We start from the raw sequence: 18,574 nt of genomic DNA on the forward strand, positions 1-18,574 counted from the left end.
ATGTTGTGAATTATTAAATTTTACAGCCTGTTCTTACGTGTGCTGTAACATACTGCCTTCTGTTTTTAATGTGAACAGATGCTTAGGTGCACATGTTTTCCTAAAATATATTTTTTTCTGCAAGAATCCAATTTTAGTCTCTTTAGGCAGCTTCTGACATGTTGAAAGAGCAGCTTGAGAAGCAAGAGCTATAATTAAGGAAGCATTTTGATATAAGATACCATTCAGAACCAGGGACAAGTGTTGTATTTAGTCCGAGCATACAGCCCAGAGGTGATAAAGTTATCTTCTGAGGCTTAAGCTATATGCTTAGCTTAGGTGAAATGAATAGCTTCACCAGAAGTGATACATCTTTAAACAGTCTATTGTTAGAGAAAATAAGTAGCAGCTGAAGTCCGAATTATTTCAGCCCTAGGAAAAAAGCAGCTGCCATCCCAGATTCTTAAAGTTAAAATGAAGTCTCATTTTACTCGTGGAGTACTTTTTTGTTTTATTTGTTATTTTGTTTGTTTGTTTTCATTCTGTAATATGCCAAGATTTTACTGCGTTATTTCTGTAGTTCTTGCTTAAAACAACAAACACCTGTTGGACTTCTTGGACTAATATGGTAGCTTACTAATTTTCTTCCTTTTAGTAGTATTCTTTCTTAATTCATGCTTAATAGGTTGAAAAGGTTTTAGTCTTTGTTCGAACTGGCTATGATTGATCTTTGTGTTTAAGTAAAAAAAAAAAAAGAGAGAGAGAGAGAGTGAGAGAGATATCTTTATCCTTACCTTCAAAATAGATTTTTTTCCCCTGGATATAAAATCTCTTCTTCAGCCTTGCATTTCGAACAGAACAGTATGGCTCACTGTTGCTGCCAAATAAATAGGTCACATTAGCAAGGTTTGGGTTTATATAGGGGATATATTATAAAGTCGCCATAGTTTATAAGTAGATCCTACCTATAGAGTTATAATTATAAAAGAGCTTCATTCATTTTCCAAAATGTTTGCAAAGTGCCAGATTGCAACTACACCCTTCTAGAGCCCCCATAGTTATGTTCCTTTTTCTCCCCAAACTATAAAAGCCTCCTCATTCTTCTGTTGCAGCCAAGGCATGTTTGGCATAGAACCAGGGAAGCGAATAGAAAATAATGTAATATTCAGCCTCTTCTGTATTTGAAGTCTAATTGGTACAGAGGCCGTTTATACTATATTTGGTCCTAATTGAACTTTATATAAAGTATTTTCTGTTTTAGAAGGAATTACATCAGAGAGAAACATTCTTTATGAAAGTCTTTCCCTTTGACCACTTTATTTTCATGAATGAAAACACTATAGGAATCCCCTCCACAGTGAAAGCAAATTACATTGCTTATGAACTAACTGTTGGAGGCTGGGGTAGAATCACACAGATGGGCAAGAGAGCTTCAGCTCATTAGTTCCAAGCAAATCTAGGAAAGGCTTCCCAGCCTGGTCTGACTATTTCAGAAGAAAATGGGGAACCTTAATCAATGGCCAGTTTGAAAATTTAGAAAATAGATTTGACTGCTAACAAAAATTAGATTAGTTTATTTTTTAATCTTCCATATTGGGCATATTATATTTCAGCATCTTAGCTCTGATACAAAGCCACACTGAGCTATGACTGAGTAGAACCTACCCGATATTTATTAGTATCATTTTATTTTAAAGCATTCTTTAAATTGCTTGTACAATATTAAATGGTAAACTATTACCACTTTCATGTAGAATTAGCTTAAGAAGCCTTAAATTCCTTTCCATTGATGTCTCAATCATAAAACAGTAAAACTCTTTTAACAGGTATAACTCTTTTAAAACTTAGATAGGATTTTGTTGTTTTTGGCTAAAGGCCATTACAGAATTCCCCGAGCAAGATTGACTGACAAAAAATGTTCTAGATAGGACAAAGTTAGAAATTACATATTTAGAGTATGAGATTATAATATGCCATTCTATTGGTTTAACTGTTTTGAGTTTTTTAAGCAGCCAGATTTAAAAATAAAAAATCCAAATGTTACATTTAGGTCTGTGTTGAAATAATAAATGATTTATAGGTATATCTTGTTTTATTGCACTTTGCTTTAGTATCGTGCTTTGCAAATACTGCATTCTTTACAAATTGAAGGTTTATGGCAACCCTGCTACAAAAGATTAGAGTTGCTGAAGGCTCACATGATGGTTAGCATTTTTTAGCACTAAAGTACTTTTAAATTAAGGCATGTACATTGTTTTGTTTTGTTTTTTTAGATATCATGCTGTTACACACTTAATAGACTACAATATAGTATAAATAACTTTTATGTGCACTGGGAAACCAAAAAACTAGTGTGACTTGCTTTATTTCCAGTCTGAAACTGAACTCATAATATCACCGAGGTATGCCTGTACTTTTGCTGAAAGTATTCTTAAAATAACAGTAATTATAAGGATCCATGACAGTGTCAAATATATAGGGGAAAAAAGTTATCATGGAAGGTGCTGTGGCTCAAGAACATCACAAATACAAGTTCACTGTAAGCGAAGTCTGACATATACTTTTGGTTATGGCCTCGTGCCTATTATGGGAGCAAATTATTATAAAGGCTGGTCTGAGATGAGGAAGGTAAAATTGAATTTAGCAATCAGCATACATTGTCCTATATGAGTAAGCCTGTCAAGAGTGTTTACATTAAAGGGAAAAAAACAGATGTAAGCCTGCTTAATAACACATCTGCGAATGTACTTTAATAGACTCAAAGTTGATGCATTCTTCAGCACCCGTAAGCCTGGACCTAACAATCCTTTGGTCAAAAATGATCCCATTTCGGTAAATGATTTTTAGAAGAGCTTTTAGGATTGGGGTAGGTAGTTTAGATCTTTGATAAAGATCACATGGACATAAAAACTATAACTGAGAGAAGTCCAATTTCTGCCTGAATAAAAGAATTGGAATATAAAGAAGCAAACAGAACTTTATTTAGGAAATTAAATGGTAAGACTTTAGATTTATATTCATAACCTTTACTGTGAAATATGGTTTAGAAGGGAATTAATCAGTGGCCATTTTTGGGCCATATTTTCAAGTGTTTTTATAGTTGGAATGGCTGATATTTTTTTATTCCTATTCTCTCTGAATAAAGTCCATATATGATATCCTAGCTTTTCAAAAAAGAGATATAAAGATAATTACTAAGCACGCTTCAAAACCATCAACTAAAACATTCAGTTAAGTGTAGCTGTTAAGAGCATGAGCTTTCAAATCAGACAGACCTACCTAGCTTTGGGCTCTGCCATTTCGCTGTTGTATAATCTCAGGCCGGTTATTTACCCTGAGTGCTTTATCTGTTTAGTTATTGTGAGGATTAAATGAGATAGCAAATGGTAATCGAGGTGCTTAGTGCTCTTTACCGTTATTATTGTTAGGACATGTTTTAAAGTCCATCTACTTCGTAACAAGGTATATTCCATAAAGAATACAGATTCCAAAACACTAATACGCTGTCTTTCATAAGAAAGATGAGTCTTTAAATTAAATCTTTGTTAATCAACAGGGCTTGTACTTTAGCTTGTTTTTCTTATGGGAGTTGATGGTTTTGAGTTGGTCTGTCCTCACCCCCAGCTATGTTTTGAGACAGCTGGCAAGGGTTAAGGGTGTACTCTGGGGCATGAAACAGATGTTATGTTATATTCCTCTCTTTCTGTCTTTATAATGAAAACAGGAAATACAGGGACAGTGTTGAAGCCTTCTTAGAATTGTTTTTTTTTTCCATTGATTTCTTTGTTTATTTCTCTATGTTCGATTTGGGATACTGTTATTTTTTTTTTTTAACAGCTTTATTGAGGTATAATTGACATAAAATAAACTGCATATATTTAATGTGTACATCTTGATGTTTTGATATATGTATTCCCCATGAAGCCGTTACTATAATAAGGAACATATCCATCACCCCCCAAATTTTCCTTGCAACCCTTGGTAACCCTTTTATCTAACCCTCCCCATGGCTCCCTACCCCCTGTCCCTAAACCGCTAATCTGCTAGAGATAAGTTTACATTTTCTGGAATTTTATATAAGGTGGATTATGTAGAATGTACCTTCTTTTTTGGGAGGCGGGGGGTATCTGGTTCTTTCACTTGGTTTAATTATCTTGAGATCCATCCATGTTTTTGTATTTATAGTTCATTCCTTTTATTACTGAGTAGTGGTCCATTGTATGTATGTACCAGTTTGTTTTAGCTGTTCATCTGTTGATGAACATTTTCATTGTTTCCAGTTTGAGACTATTAACAATGAAGCTTCTAGGAACATTCATATACAAGGTTTTCTAAGGACACGCTTTCGTTTCTTTTGGATAAATACCTAGGAATGGAATGGCTATATTATATGGCAGGTGTATGTTTAACTTTTTAAGAAACTGCCAAACTTTTTCCCAAGTGCCTGTAGCATTTCACATTCTACCAGCATGTGTAAGAGTTTCAGTTGCTCCACACCAACACTTGGTATGGCCAGTCTTACCATTTTAGCCTCTAATAAGTATATAATATCTCACTGCAGTTTGAATTTGCAGTTCCCTATTGACTAATAATGTTGAGCACTTTTTCACATGTTTATTTGCCATCTATGTTTTCTTTGCTAAAGTATTTGTTCAAATCCTTTGCCCATTTTTTAAATTGAATTATTCGTTTTCTCATTATTGAGTCTTGAGCATTCCTTACATATCTAGATGCAAGTCCTTTATTAGATATATACCTTTTCTCCCGATCCATGGCTTGTCATTTCATTCTCTTAACTATGTCTTTTGAAAAGCAAAAGTTTTTCATTTTAACGAAGTCCCATTTATCAATGTTTCTTTTATGGATTTTTTTTTTTTAGTATCACATTTAAGAAATCTTGACCTAAACCAAGGTCAAAAAATTTTTTTCTCCTATGTTATTTTCTATAACTTTATTGTTTTAAGTTTTATACTTAGGTCTATAATACAACTTCAGAATTGTTATATGGTACAGCACACAGATCAAAATCCTTTTTTAATATGGCTATTCCATTGTTCTAGCACTATTTGTTGAAAAGACTTATCTTCCTCTGTAGAATGGCCGTGGCACCTTTGTCAAATCAGTTTCTCCTACTTGTGGGTTTATTTCAGGAATCTGTTCTGTTCCATTGATCTACTTATCTACCTTGGTGCCAGCATCACATTGTCTTGATTACTATGGCCTTATAGTAAGTCGTAAAATTAGGTAGTGTTAATTCTCACATTTGTGTTCTTTTTAAAAGTTCTTTTGGTTGTTTGTGGTCCTTGGCATTTCCATAATATGAATTTTAGAATCAGCTCGTCAATTTCTCCAAATGGCATTTCCATATGAATTTTAGAATCAGCTCGTCAATTTCTCCAAAAATCCTATTGGGATTTTGTCTTCCTTTCTCTTTCTCTTTTTTTTTTTTTTATGGGGCAACTAGAAATAACCTCTGATTAATTCTAAATCACAAGGCTAACACATGCAAGGAAGACACAATTAGAGGAAGTCAAAATAACAGGAATAAGCTGTTTCCCCTTTTTATTTGTTTTAGTTTCAAGCTGAATAAATGTAATGAAAGTCCCCACTGCCATCATCTTTTCTGTAGCCTGATAGAAAACTGTGTGCTCTGTAAAGCATTTAACAAGCAGAATTCCCCCTTTTCTTTCCTTAAAGGCAGAGGAAAAGAGACCATTGAAGATGTCAGATAAATGCGAAATTTGTTTATTCTTCTGGCGTCTTCGCTCTTGAAGCCCTACATGCCACAATTTGTGATGTGAAGGATGACATGTGATAAGTTGTATAGCAAGTAGCTGATGTCAGACAATTCTTTTTTTAAGAGTTAGCTGTTATATATGGGAGTCAGTGTTTTTTCTGAAAGATGCTTAATTACTTAAGAATGCAATCCCCCTTTTTTATAAATACCCAACTTATGACCCATACAAATGACCAGCCTTGCCTGCTTCTTTGGGTTCTTTCCTGCCAGAGTGCCTGCCTCCGAGCCGGGTGCTCCCCTTTCACTAATTCCATTCCCTTCCCGGGGCGGAGCACTCTGGGAGCTCCTGCCATCCTCAAGGGAACCGAGCCCAGGGGAGAGAAGGAAGGGGCTTTGCAAGATGTATTTCTGGCTTCAGCAGTTGCAACTTAATACTGTCTTTCTCTTGCCTCCTTAAATTTTTTTTTTAAATATGCACACTGTTCTTTATCTTATTTTTCACTTATTATACCTTGGAGAATGTTTCACATATAGATCTCTCATTCTCTTTAATGGTTGCATAGTATTCTATTGTACAGTAATATCATTTATAAGAAGTATAGTATGAGCAGGAAGATGGCAAGGAGTTAAGAACAACATTTACTTTTTAACTATCGTTACTTCTGAGTAGCTTATTCTTCTCACATAATCTGTGTTAGTTCTAAAATATAGTTAAAAGGGTGGAGACAGGTATAGCATGCCTAAAGAAGGCATGATCTCGTTATCTCCATACCCCTGATTTTTTCCCCAAAAGAGCAAAAAGTAAATTTCCCACTAATTTTCAAATTCTGCTTTTGCACAGGATACCTAAAAGTTATTCTTTAAAGCAGATCCTTTTCTCACAGGTCATGGACTCAAGTTAAATAAAGCTAACCACACGTGTATGAGCTACAGCTACCTGACTAAAATGTCAAGAAATTATTATCATAGCCAGAGACCTGCAACCATTCAAAGTATTTTTCTTGTTTTCAATTTCATATGTGTAGTTCATAATATTCCATTGTTTAACAACAGCAAAAAGTATCTTCTGCCTCAGAAGGCCAGCTGCACCCAGTGAGTTCTAAGAATGCATAACTTTAAAAATTTTTTTAACCTAACTCAACACCTAACATACTCTCTGTACAACAGAAGACTGAGTTCATTGGTAGACATGAGTATGTGATTGTGTTATTAAATTCAGAAGTCTCTGTTCTCATTGACTGGAAACTTCATACATAGAGCCTCTCACATTATTGTACCCAATAATTTTTTGTAGACTTGAATCATAATGTGATTCCTCTTTTGCTTTTGTCTGTACTACATTAGTCATAATATGAGAATTTGTCCACTCATGCTGATAAACATCAGAGATTATAGAGATTTTCATTTCTGTTTCCTTTCAGTCTCATATTTCTTTTTTTTTTTTTTCCACTAAATTTAAGCTCCATGAGGGTGCTTAATCTTGTTCAGCACTGTATCCCAAATATCTAGAACTTAGTAAGTTCTTCAGAAATATTTGTCATGTGATGGGAGGGAGTTGGGGGCCTGGGTGAAAAAGGTAAAGGAATTAAGAAGTACAAATTGGCAGTTACAAAATAGTCATGGGGATGTCACAAATACTGTAATAACTGTATAGTGCCAGGTGGGTACTAGACTTATCGGGGGGATCACTTCATAAGTTATATAAATGTCTAAGCACTGTGCCGTTCACTTAAAACTAATATAAATTATGTTGAGTGTCAATTGTAATTGAAAAAATAAAAATAATTTTAAAAGAAAGAAATATTTGTCATGTGAGAGGATAAGTTCAGGACCTTTAAGTCTAACCCGAATGTATTCAAGCCTCAAAACAGATTGCCATTTATTAATTCATATTTTTGAAAAGAGAGGTTTAACGATAGTGGTATAGTGTCATAACTTTTACCACTGTTGATAATCCCCACTCAGTGACATCTACATTTCACCCTGTACTAAAAGGGAACAATTTGTTCTTCAGGCAGGAAATCATTGCTTTGTGTTTGTTTCCATTTTTGTAGTAATTGGGATATGTACCTTTGTTCACTATGTATTTGTATTTGTCTAAAAAAAAATATCAAAGACCATATTTTAGTTTTCAACTGACATTGTACCTCGGTGTCCTTTCCTTTCAAATTGGGATGTGGCCATCTGCATTCCCCAACTAGTTAGTAATGGGAGCTTTGTAAGCATTGGAGAAAATAGTATCTTTTCTAAAAGGATACAGTGTTGCTTATCTTTCTTCATCTACCTAGATATATATAAAAAATATTGTTTCCCAGGCTTTTCAGTGAGGACCACTGTGGGCATCTGTCTAAGTTACACATGTGCTCTATCTTTCAGAATATATTTACTTACCCTCCATTTCTCCAATGTCTTTTTGTTTTTGTTTTTGGCTTTCACAAAATCTTCATTTCTCCTTTCTCTGTTTGCTTTCCAAATTGATGACTTTGAGTTCTTTTCCCTTTAAAAGTTTTCTTTCAGATCCTGCCCTTCCTTCCTGGAAATATCTTCCATCAATGGGACAACTGGCTAACTCCTGCATTTCAGACCTAGAAATCATTAAAGGAAAAGAATGCTGAAACAAAGTCTTAGAGGCTTAGAATAGAGCCAGTGTTCCCTGCTCCCTACGAGATTAAAATAGGAAAGGGGTCTTGGAAATCCCATTCTTGTCCTTGGCGACATTTCACGTTTCCCGATGGTGTTGCCATCCTTTAGAATAAAAAGGAAGAGCTCGTTTATCTCCGAACAAAGGTAGCTCCTGCTCTTCCTCCGATCCATGCATATTCTGACGCCCTTCAGTACAATGTTGTTATGAATGTACGGGCAGCCTTGGGTCGGGATTACTTGGAATTACTAGTGGCAGTGGCCAACTTTAGCACGCTCCATCTCACCGTGTATTCAGTGCCTTACTGCAGTGATGAACATTGCCAGTTCACATTTAAAGTTGTCATTGGACACCCCACAGTGCACTGACAGCCCAACTTTTACTTTTCGGTCTCAGCTTCTTTACCCTTCTTTCCTTTCTGTTCTCTGAAGAAAAACGATCCTTCTCGAATCTGAGTCCCAGTCTACTTGTATGATGGCTGCTTGAAACTGAATAGCTAGCTAGTTACCTCCCGCTGTGGAAGGCTGCAGTGGCAGCAAGAATCTCCACCTTGCCAGCTTCCAACTTGCAACATGGGGCTCATTCTCTTAATGTGGCATCATAGAATCTCTGTTCTACCTTTTGTCATTAGGGTATCTCATTAGCACTGTCCTGGATTCCTTTTGCCTGCCCTGACATCTTGCTCTCGCCATGGTATAGCTTTCAAACCATGCTATTCATTCTGCCCTGTCTCTGCATCCCCCACACGCTCCTCTACCCCCACACGCTTCTTTTTCCTGTTTACTTAATAAGCTTCTAAATGTGAACACTTTCTGCTTCTCGGCCAAGCTAAGGACCCTCTTCCCAGGACCTTACATTAGAGCAGCTTGTTTCTGGCCATGTCTCCTTGTAATACCAGTCTGTGTTTGTAATTTAAGAATCTTGCTTGGGACAAATTTTTACAGTTAAGACCCATCCCACAGTTATACACCTCCCTCCAGAGAATCCTCTAACTAGAGGAAAAAACTATCCTTTTACATATTATTTAGTGAGCTCTTTTTAAATATTTTAACCTCGAAGTTAGTTCCTGCACTGTCAAATATATAGAGTGAAAGAGAGAAGTTTTTCGAGTTCATAGTTTCTTCAAGCATCACACACAGTCACAGTCGGCGAGCTAGGTCTCTTTATATAATACTTTAGAGACAGTTTTTGGGTTGTGTGCATTTCCTGTGATTCATTAAATTGCTGATAGTCCCATTTACCTACCAGAACCCACCCACTTCCAGGGTTGGCCTCTTCCTTCCTATTCCCTATGAGTGTAAGGTTTGAGTCTTAGAAAGTTTTGCTCAAACAAACTGTACTTGGTGTTCCTCTAAACATTAGTGATATTGTTCAGAAAACATTTAACAAGCAGCGGCAACTTGTTTATTTCTGCCGTTAGCCTTTAAACTTGTCTGGCAAATTTTAAGCTCTTAGGAGGACTACATCTTACTTGGTCAAATCTGTGTCTCCATATCATCACCCATGTAACTTAGCACATATAGTACTTAGCAGATTAAGTGTTTAATAAAAGCATTCAAAGCATGTACCTTTGTAACTCATCTGTAGGCCAGAAAATTTCCCCAGACTTCCCCAGTCCTGATAACACACACACAAATATGTATATATATTACATTTTGTATATTTGATGTTAAGCTAAACTTCTCCTCGTTTATACACTTTTATAACATTTGTTAGTAAAAAATAAAACAATACTGATTCTTTATCACTTTTAAAATTTACGTATTCTAGCTTAAACTATTTAAAATCTTAGATTTAGGAGTCAGACTTTTTGGATTCATTCTTTCTAGTGTTCTTCAAGCTTATTGGACAGGGACACATAGTAAAAAAAATAGGCTTTATGTCATTACCCTGGAAACACACACACATGTGTACACACACACACACACACACACACGTATACACACCTCTATTCTTATGCGAGAAGAAAAGTTCCTCTAAACAGTACTTTCCTTATAACATTCAATGCTCTACATGTTTTCTATTCTGTTCTCTTTCATTTTTAAGTTACTTATGGAGACCTACTAAATGAAATTCATTCCTACAAAGTCCTGAGGAATATCTTTATGTATTATTCATTCAGCTAACATATTTAGTACTTACCGTATATACCATTTACTGTTCTTATCCACTACTTAACTGTTTTTGTAACCTTGGGAAAGCCACATTTTAATATTCAGTTTCTTCTATAAAATAGAGATAAGTGTGATGTCTTCCTCCAGAGGACCGTTGGATCAGATTCGAGTCGATATGTAAAGCACTGAGCGCACTGCTTGGCAGGGAATGAGCACACTCCAGTAAGTGCCTCCTTTGTTGTCTCTGCTGTTATTATTATTATTAACAATTATTATTATTAGTCATTATTATTATTATTGTTAAAATTATTTTGGTTTGAACTTCCCGTGTTTCTGAGACATTATATATAAAGCATATATGTTACCTATAACTCAATTTTCCCTTTAACTCATTACATATTTTTATATTTTTAAACTAGAGATATAATTTAGATATAGTGAAATATACAGATCTTAAGTATTCAGTTCATTAAGTTTGACAGATGCACACATCCATTTGACCTATACCCCTATCAAGAAATAAATATTCTCATCATACTGAAAAGTTATCTTGTGCTCCTTTCTGGTCAGTCGTCCCCCCTGTACCCAGAGGCAACTATTATTCTGATTTTTTCACCATAAATTAGTTTTGCCTATTAGAACACAATCACACAGAATGTATTCTTTTATGTCTGGCTTTTTGTTGTTGTTGCTCGGTATAATGATTTTCAGTTTCATCAGTATCATTGTATATATCAGTAGCTCATTCCTTTTCATTGCTGAATAGTATGTGAATGCATCACATTTTATTTCTCTCTTCTCCTATCGATTGATATTTAATTGTTCCCAGTCGGAGCTATTATGAATAAGGCTGCTATGGACAATCGTGTATAAGTCTTTTTGTAGACAGATGTTTTCATGTCTTTGGGATAAATATTTAGAAGTGGAATTGCAGGTAGGCATTTTCCTAACTTAGTGAGAAACTTCCTATTAATTTCTAAAGTAGTTCTACCATTTATACTCCCAACCAGCGATATGTGAGTGTTCTGGTTGCTCCATATCCTCTCCAACATTTTCTAGTCACCTTTTAATTTTAGCCTTTCTAGAGGTTGGATAGTGGTATCTTACTCTTGTTTTAATTTACATCTCCCTGATCACGAACAAGGTAAGCACTTTTTTATGTGCTTTTTGGCCATTGATATTTTATCTTTATGTCTGTGATCCATCCCCGTTTTTTGTGTATGGTACGAGGCAGGTGTTGACTCATATTTCGAAAGATGTATGGTCTTGAATAAAAGAGATTAGGATCTAATGCCTCACTAAAAATAAACTTTAAAATCCTAAATTTATATTCAGAGCATTAATTTATTCAGGTCTTATTGAATCCCTTTATACGTTTTTGTCCCCACCTCAAAAAGATATTTAGGTAGACTCACTCCCAGATGTATATGTAATTTTTTTCAAGCACATACATAGACCAAAAAAAAAAAAAAAAAAAGACAAACTCAACATATTTGTTTCAGTTTTACCAGAAATCCAGAAATTTTCACAGGACTCTTTGGAATTGACTGTTGAAGCAGCTACAATATGCCATTTACCCATAGTTTTTTTTTCTATTAATAAGCAGGCCACTATCTGGAAGTACCACACTAGTAGCTATTTGTATTAAACTTACCATTTTTAGTCTTCAAAAGAATTTAGTACATGTCAAATAATAAATGATCATCTGTCCTTATGTAAATAATGGCTTTTATAAATATCTGTGGTTCCAAAAAGAATCTGTGAAGCTCATTCTACTTCAAAGTCAGTTTGCAAAGTGTATAAATTGACATTACCTTAAATGATTATACTAAGTACATTGTAGGTTTTACTAAGAGGAAAATAAAATATTGACCTCACAAAAATGATGAGAGTGAAGAGAAGCTGAGGCATTAGGAAAGAGGCTGGAAAGTAAATATCTGTCAAGTGTCTTAGGCTTAAGGCAAAACATAGGATATAGAAAGAAGAAAGATGTATGAGAAGTGCTTCTTCCTTTGAGTCACAATTTAGGCAGGAAGAAAAAATATAAATGGGAAATGTTTAATCATATGCTAGAGATACATATTAATTGACCACATTATATAGAATGTCACAAAGGAGTTCAAGACTGATTGCTAAATGAATAAATACTGTTATTAGTTATCCAGATTCCCAATACTTTCAGTGACGTATTATTTTGGAGTTATCTGGGGATTGATTCATTTCGTTTTGCTTTTAATGAGGATTTCCCAGCACAATCCCATTTTACAGAATCTTAAATCTGCAAGAGTGAGTTTAGTCATTGGGTCTAAAAGAAAGAAAAACCTATATTCTAAACTTGGTTATTAAATTAATTCATATTTACAGTACTTATTATGCGCCAGGTACTATAAGAAGCATTTTACATTATTTATTCAATTTTTATAACAAAGCTATCAGTAGATTGTTACCCTCATTTTACAGATGAGGAATCTTGAGATACAGAGAAGTTCATGAAATTGCTGAAGGTAACACAGATAGAAAGTAGTCGAGCCAAGAAGCAATCCCAGTTCTAGAGCCAAAACTTATTAAAGAAAATAAACATGTAGAAAAGGCTACATTTGAGAAATAGCATTTATGGGTAAGTGACGGAGCACTGGATTTTAATAATATATTAGAAGTCTTCTAATTCGTGAAAATGTTTGCCCTTTATTCCCATGTTAAATTTTGTGCCATTTTCAAAAAATTAAAGTTTAATTCAAATGAGGCTAAATCCTCTTTTATCAAACATTAAAATCTAGTTTTCTTTCAGCAAATGAAAGGCAATTTCCAGAACAAAGGGTATCCTTATAATGTTGTTATCATCTTTATCTAGAATGGTTGCTTTATTTCCAGTTGCTCAGGCAGCTATTTATAGTTTATCAAAGATTCCAGAGTGTAAATTATTTGAACATTAACAGATTCAATTTGTGTGAAAAGGATTCTTGTGAACATGCTTTTGGTAGCATTAATAAAAACCATCTTGGACTCATGTTCTTTTGTCTTTTGATTTCTGGCATAGAGGTATTCAGATATTTTTAAAGGCACAAAGTTTTTATTGCTGATCACTTTTAAAAGTATCACTTAAGAATTGGCAGAAAATGGCAAAGACACATTCTAATCCAGTTATGGTACCAGCCTGAGTCTTGAAAATAAAACTTTGTACTTGAATATAAACCCCCAATTTAATGGGCCTTAATTTTTCACCTTTAGATGTAGAACAACTTTTCATGTTGGTGATTATCATCCAGAGAAAAAAGGAATTGATTTCCTATTTTAATATTAAAATACATATATATATTTACTATAACAGTATATATTTTGCTATTTACATGTTTTATTCTACTATGATGTATGTTATATGCCGTATGTGATATATTATATATGTAATAGTATAAATAATATCAGGGAAGGTAGAGGAGACGACTGCTTCATATTTCTTTAAAATTTGCGTAGCAAAGCTGAAATTTTTAGAGAGCAAGCACAGCAAACTTTAAGGATATTATGTGATTTTATTTTGAGCTTTCAGTAGTGGTATGTTTCATTCAGCCTATGACAGTAAAAATAAATGAGTAATAGATGACTGGTGTGTTTTGTAATACCCTATATAATTGAATCTGTCTAACCAGACAATTATTTTCCTGTTGTCTAAAATTAAATATCATTATGTTTTCTGACAGTGTAGGAATTTCTATTCAGTTAAAATGTGTGTTGTCATTGAAATGAAAATAATGAAGTTATAAGAAATTGATTGGCTGACACTATTTACTGAATTCTTCCCCCCAAAAGTCAAATCCAGATCATTTCAAATTTCTTATGAAATAGCTGAAATACCATTAAAATGTTAAAACTCAGCCTTTACAGTTTCTAATATAGATACTTGGTTTTGTAATTTTCGCCTGAGATGTAAATAGTGGTAGCGTATCTGGTCATTCACTTTGTGAGAGCGGGCCTCCAAGATGGCGCCCAATGATCCCACCTCCCGATATTTCACACCTTTATGCAGCCCCCTCCCCATTTACCAGGTTTGGGCTGTGTGACCAATAGAATACATCAGAAGTGATGATGGTATGTCACTTCCAAGAGTAAGTTATAAAAGACACTGGGGCTTCCATCTTGGTCTGTCTATCATCTGCCCATCTCTTGCATCACTTGCTCTGTGGGGAGCCAGCACATGCAAGGAACCAAGGCCTATACCAACAGCCGTGTGAGTAAGCTCGGAAATGGATCCGCCAGCCCTAGTTTGTCCTTACGCTGACTGCAGCCCTGGCCAACAGCTTAACTGAAACTTCAAGAGACACTGAGCCAGAACCACCCAGCCCAGCCCCTCCTAGATTCCTGACCCTCAGCAACTATGATAAAAAAAATGTTTACTGTTTAAGCTGCTAAATTGGAGGGTAATTTGTTATGGAGGAACAGATAACCAATATACACCTCCACTAAAGCTCTCCTTTCATTCTTCAAATCTTAACATTTATTTTTCATCATTATTGTTGTTATTTGTACTGTTAACCTGTCACCCATACAATTCACTTTACTGAGGCATTAAGTTGGTTGAAAAATACCATGTTCTGTCTCTCATTTTCCAATCCAGTGTTTGGTATACAAATACAGACAGACCATCTTCTTCCATACTTGGGCCCCATATTAGAATGTATTTAAAAGAATTGTTTTGTGACAAGGAGCCTTTTTTAGATTATTCCACAGATTCTTTTCATTTATGTGCAAAGCCACCAACTTTGTATAACTTGTAATTACTATGCGAGTGATTATGGAATTACTGTGAAGTACTTCAAGAGAAAACAGACAGCTTAACAACTGTTCTCACAGTAGTCTCAGACCTCACCAAACAAGCTTCTCATCCATTACTCGTAATTCAGTGATGCTCATTAATTATGCAGGATAATAACAGAGTGGGTTTTAAAAAGTCATATTTTTAAGGATTAGTTAACTATATATTCAAACCTGAAAGGCAGTATCTCAGCAGATCTGGTGTCAAGGTCATGAATTGTACTCCCAGCTCCCATACCACTTTCTGCAAGGTGTTCTGAAAAGGGAAACGTCATAAAAACATTCAGGTTTCCGGGTTGGGTGGGGGGGTCAAAAATTTTTTCCCTACTAAACCAATTTCAGTGCCAATAATCATTCCTTTACCACGACTAATCATGCAGAAACAGTAATCATGAATAAAAAGTGTGACAGTTAAAAATGAACTGGAATTCGAACTTCTTAAAGAGTTTTTTTCTCTTACTTTCTTTAAGTATTTTTCTAAACATGGATTTGCCTTACAACATTAATAGCTATAACTGGATATTTTCATTGAATCCTGGGCTATCAATCTCATATTTTTTATACCTGAAATAAAAGAAACATGTATTTTTTAGTGAAAGGAAAACATTGATGAGTCCAGTGTTGACACTGTTGCTTTTTAAAATGTAACTAAAAACTAGCTATTTTTTTACTCTCATCATGATTTTTATTTTTTATTTTTTTTTATTTTTTTTTTTAGGCAAGGCAACCCTTGGTTGACCTCACAGATTGCAAGGACCTTGTCAGCTTACAATCCCTTATTTTTTTTATTTTTTTATGCCTGCAGCACCTGGTCTTCCTGGGTGGTCTCCCATCCAAGTACTAACCAGGCCTGATCCTGCTTAGCTTCTGAGATCAGACGGGATCGGGCTTGTTCAGGGTAGCAAGGCCGTAGACTATGATTTTTAAATATAATAAAATAAAAATAGCCAATTCAGAAATTGGTCTTGTCATTCTCCACAAGGGCTAGAGCTTATATTGAAATTTTACTGAGAATTTTATTTTAAATTTGGAGCTGAAAAAAATAACAGGATTCTCTCATGGACTCTGTCTTTCAAATCCCTCCCCATTTAGTTCACATGCACATGCATACACACACATGCAATAAGATTATCAGTAATTTAGAGGAACAAATAGATTTCACAATTCCTATTTCCAGTACACAAGTATCATTCAAATATTCCAATAATGTCATCTTGAAGTCAAGACAGAAAACCCTCGGCTTCTAACTCTGCATCGAACATTTGCCATCTGATACCAACATACATTTGTAGCATAGGCTAAGTGATTCCTGGGTCTTAAACTTGAACAGTTTAATGAAGAAGGAGGCATCAGACTTTTCAACATTGAAACATACTTCTGTTGTATTAAAGAAACCCCATGTCTGCTTTATTTTCTTGAGGGTTTTGGGTTTTTTTTAAGCATAGTCATTGAATTGTGAATTTTCCTTTCTTTTTCAATGGGTTCCTGTTTGTGGATGGTGGTTATAAGAAAATACAGCTCCTGATGAAATCATTTTAATTGATAAATTCCAGTAATTTTCATAATCGAGTTTCATTTGAAAGCTTAAATTATATAGTACTTTGCTGTGGTTTTTGAGAAAGTTTCCTCAGTGCTATATTAACTTTTTTTTTTAATATCTCAGGAAACTTGAATGTCTGTAAAATAATTATTACTCTCCCTATGTTCACCTGTATGTAATATATGATGCTCATACGAAGTAGTACTTCAAGCCCTTCCCAACAGATACAGGAGAAGAGGGAAGCCTCAGAATATCTATCATTCATTCCCTTCCCAATCCTTAGACCTGGCCCGGTACCTGGGCCCAAAGCGCTAGACCAGACTCCACGCACCAGCCCACATTCTCTGCTCACCTTCTTTCATCCACAAAGCTCACCTGGAGGGGACAGATAGGAAGATGGAAGATAGCAGCTAAACAGAGACTAGAGGAAGGGGTGGAATTGGGCAGCAGGTAGTAGAAGAGATTTTGTTTGCACCTCTAGTCATGATTGTCTCTGCCCTCTTGACCCACCAATAGCTATGTGAAGTTCTGTTCATACCAATGACTGACAGTCCTAGATTATAATGTGAAAACATTTTTAGTATCCTTTACTTAGCTACAGCCACCTAGTTAGGTTCTAAATATGTAAGCTCCCAACGTTATGTTTAGCATATTTTAGAAATACAAATGCCATAACACCAAAAGAAAAGGTCAGATATACCTGTTGGTAAAAAGCATCATAAGCAGAGGCAGAGAGCGTGGTGGTTAAGGACACAGATTTTGGAGCCAGGCTGCTGAAGTTTAAATCCTAGTCTGACCACTCGCTAGATACGAGTAACCTGGAACAAGTTACTTGACCGCTCTGTCATCGTTTTCTCAGCTACAAAATGGAGATGAGAGCCCTACCTTATGAGGTTGTAAAATTTAAGTGGGTTAATGTCAATAGAATGCCTAGAACAACGTCTGCATAGTTAGCTCTGTGTAAGTGTTATTATTCTACTATGCCCCCATTCGGGTGTTATGTCTGTATTCAGACGACCCCATCGGATTTGTAGTCAGCAGCTTACATTCACACTAATCCTGCCACCTTTGATGTATAACCACCGGCGAATCCCACTCCTAACACTTTTCAAGAGCAAAATGCTCATTTTTGTTCTCTTTCTCAGGCCCAACACAGAGACACTTTCATCGAAGAACGCTATGGAAAATACAACATCAGTGATCCTTTAATGGCTCTACAGAGAGACTTTGAAACTCTGAAGGAAAAAAATGATGGCGAAAAGCAGCCGGTCTGCACAAACCCGCTCTCTGTTCTCAAGGTGGTGATGAGGCAGTGCAAGAACATGCAGGAGCGCATGCTGTCCCAGCTGGCCGCGGCCGAGAGCAGACACCGGAAGGTAGGCTCGCGCGGGCGGCGTGGGCTACGGAAGCTCCTACGGAGATTTTGTAAATGATGCCTGATACTTTCTTGTCAGCGGCCAGTTTTCACAGTAATTCAATCGGGAGGTCCCGCAGGTGTTAAAAAACCCTTCAGCTTACTTAGGAGCCAGGAGATAGAAAAGAAAACATAGGTTGTTCCAAATGTGAAATTTAGGGAGTGTGCCAGACACATTCGAGACAGCATTCCTTCTTGATATGACACTCCAAACACTTGGGTGTTTTTTCAGCTCTCGATCATCCAAACTTTGGCAACAAACAGGTTTCACCAAGCTTGAAGCTGAACAGAGTGTTCTCTGTTTGCTTACTTAAGTGATAAATAGAAAGATTAACAGGTATTT

General features: G+C 35.6%; 1 protein-coding gene and 1 pseudogene across 2 annotated transcripts in view; one reads left to right on the plus strand and one right to left on the minus strand.

Annotated features, from left to right (window-relative positions):
- Positions 1 to 18,574, plus strand: part of CTTNBP2NL (CTTNBP2 N-terminal like) — a 44,216-nt gene that overhangs the window by 17,298 nt on the left and 8,344 nt on the right. For both annotated transcript variants that reach the window (XM_025052219.1, XM_006919644.3), the window contains exon 4: positions 17,963 to 18,193. In XM_025052219.1, coding sequence (XP_024907987.1) covers positions 17,963 to 18,193 — 231 coding nt within the window. The remainder of the gene's footprint in view (positions 1 to 17,962; positions 18,194 to 18,574) is intronic.
- LOC112469067 lies at positions 16,074 to 16,192 on the minus strand (annotated as a pseudogene).

The sequence above is a fragment of the Pteropus alecto genome, unplaced genomic scaffold (assembly GCF_000325575.1).
Source record: "Pteropus alecto unplaced genomic scaffold, ASM32557v1 scaffold106, whole genome shotgun sequence".
Classification (NCBI taxonomy): domain Eukaryota; kingdom Metazoa; phylum Chordata; class Mammalia; order Chiroptera; family Pteropodidae; genus Pteropus; species Pteropus alecto.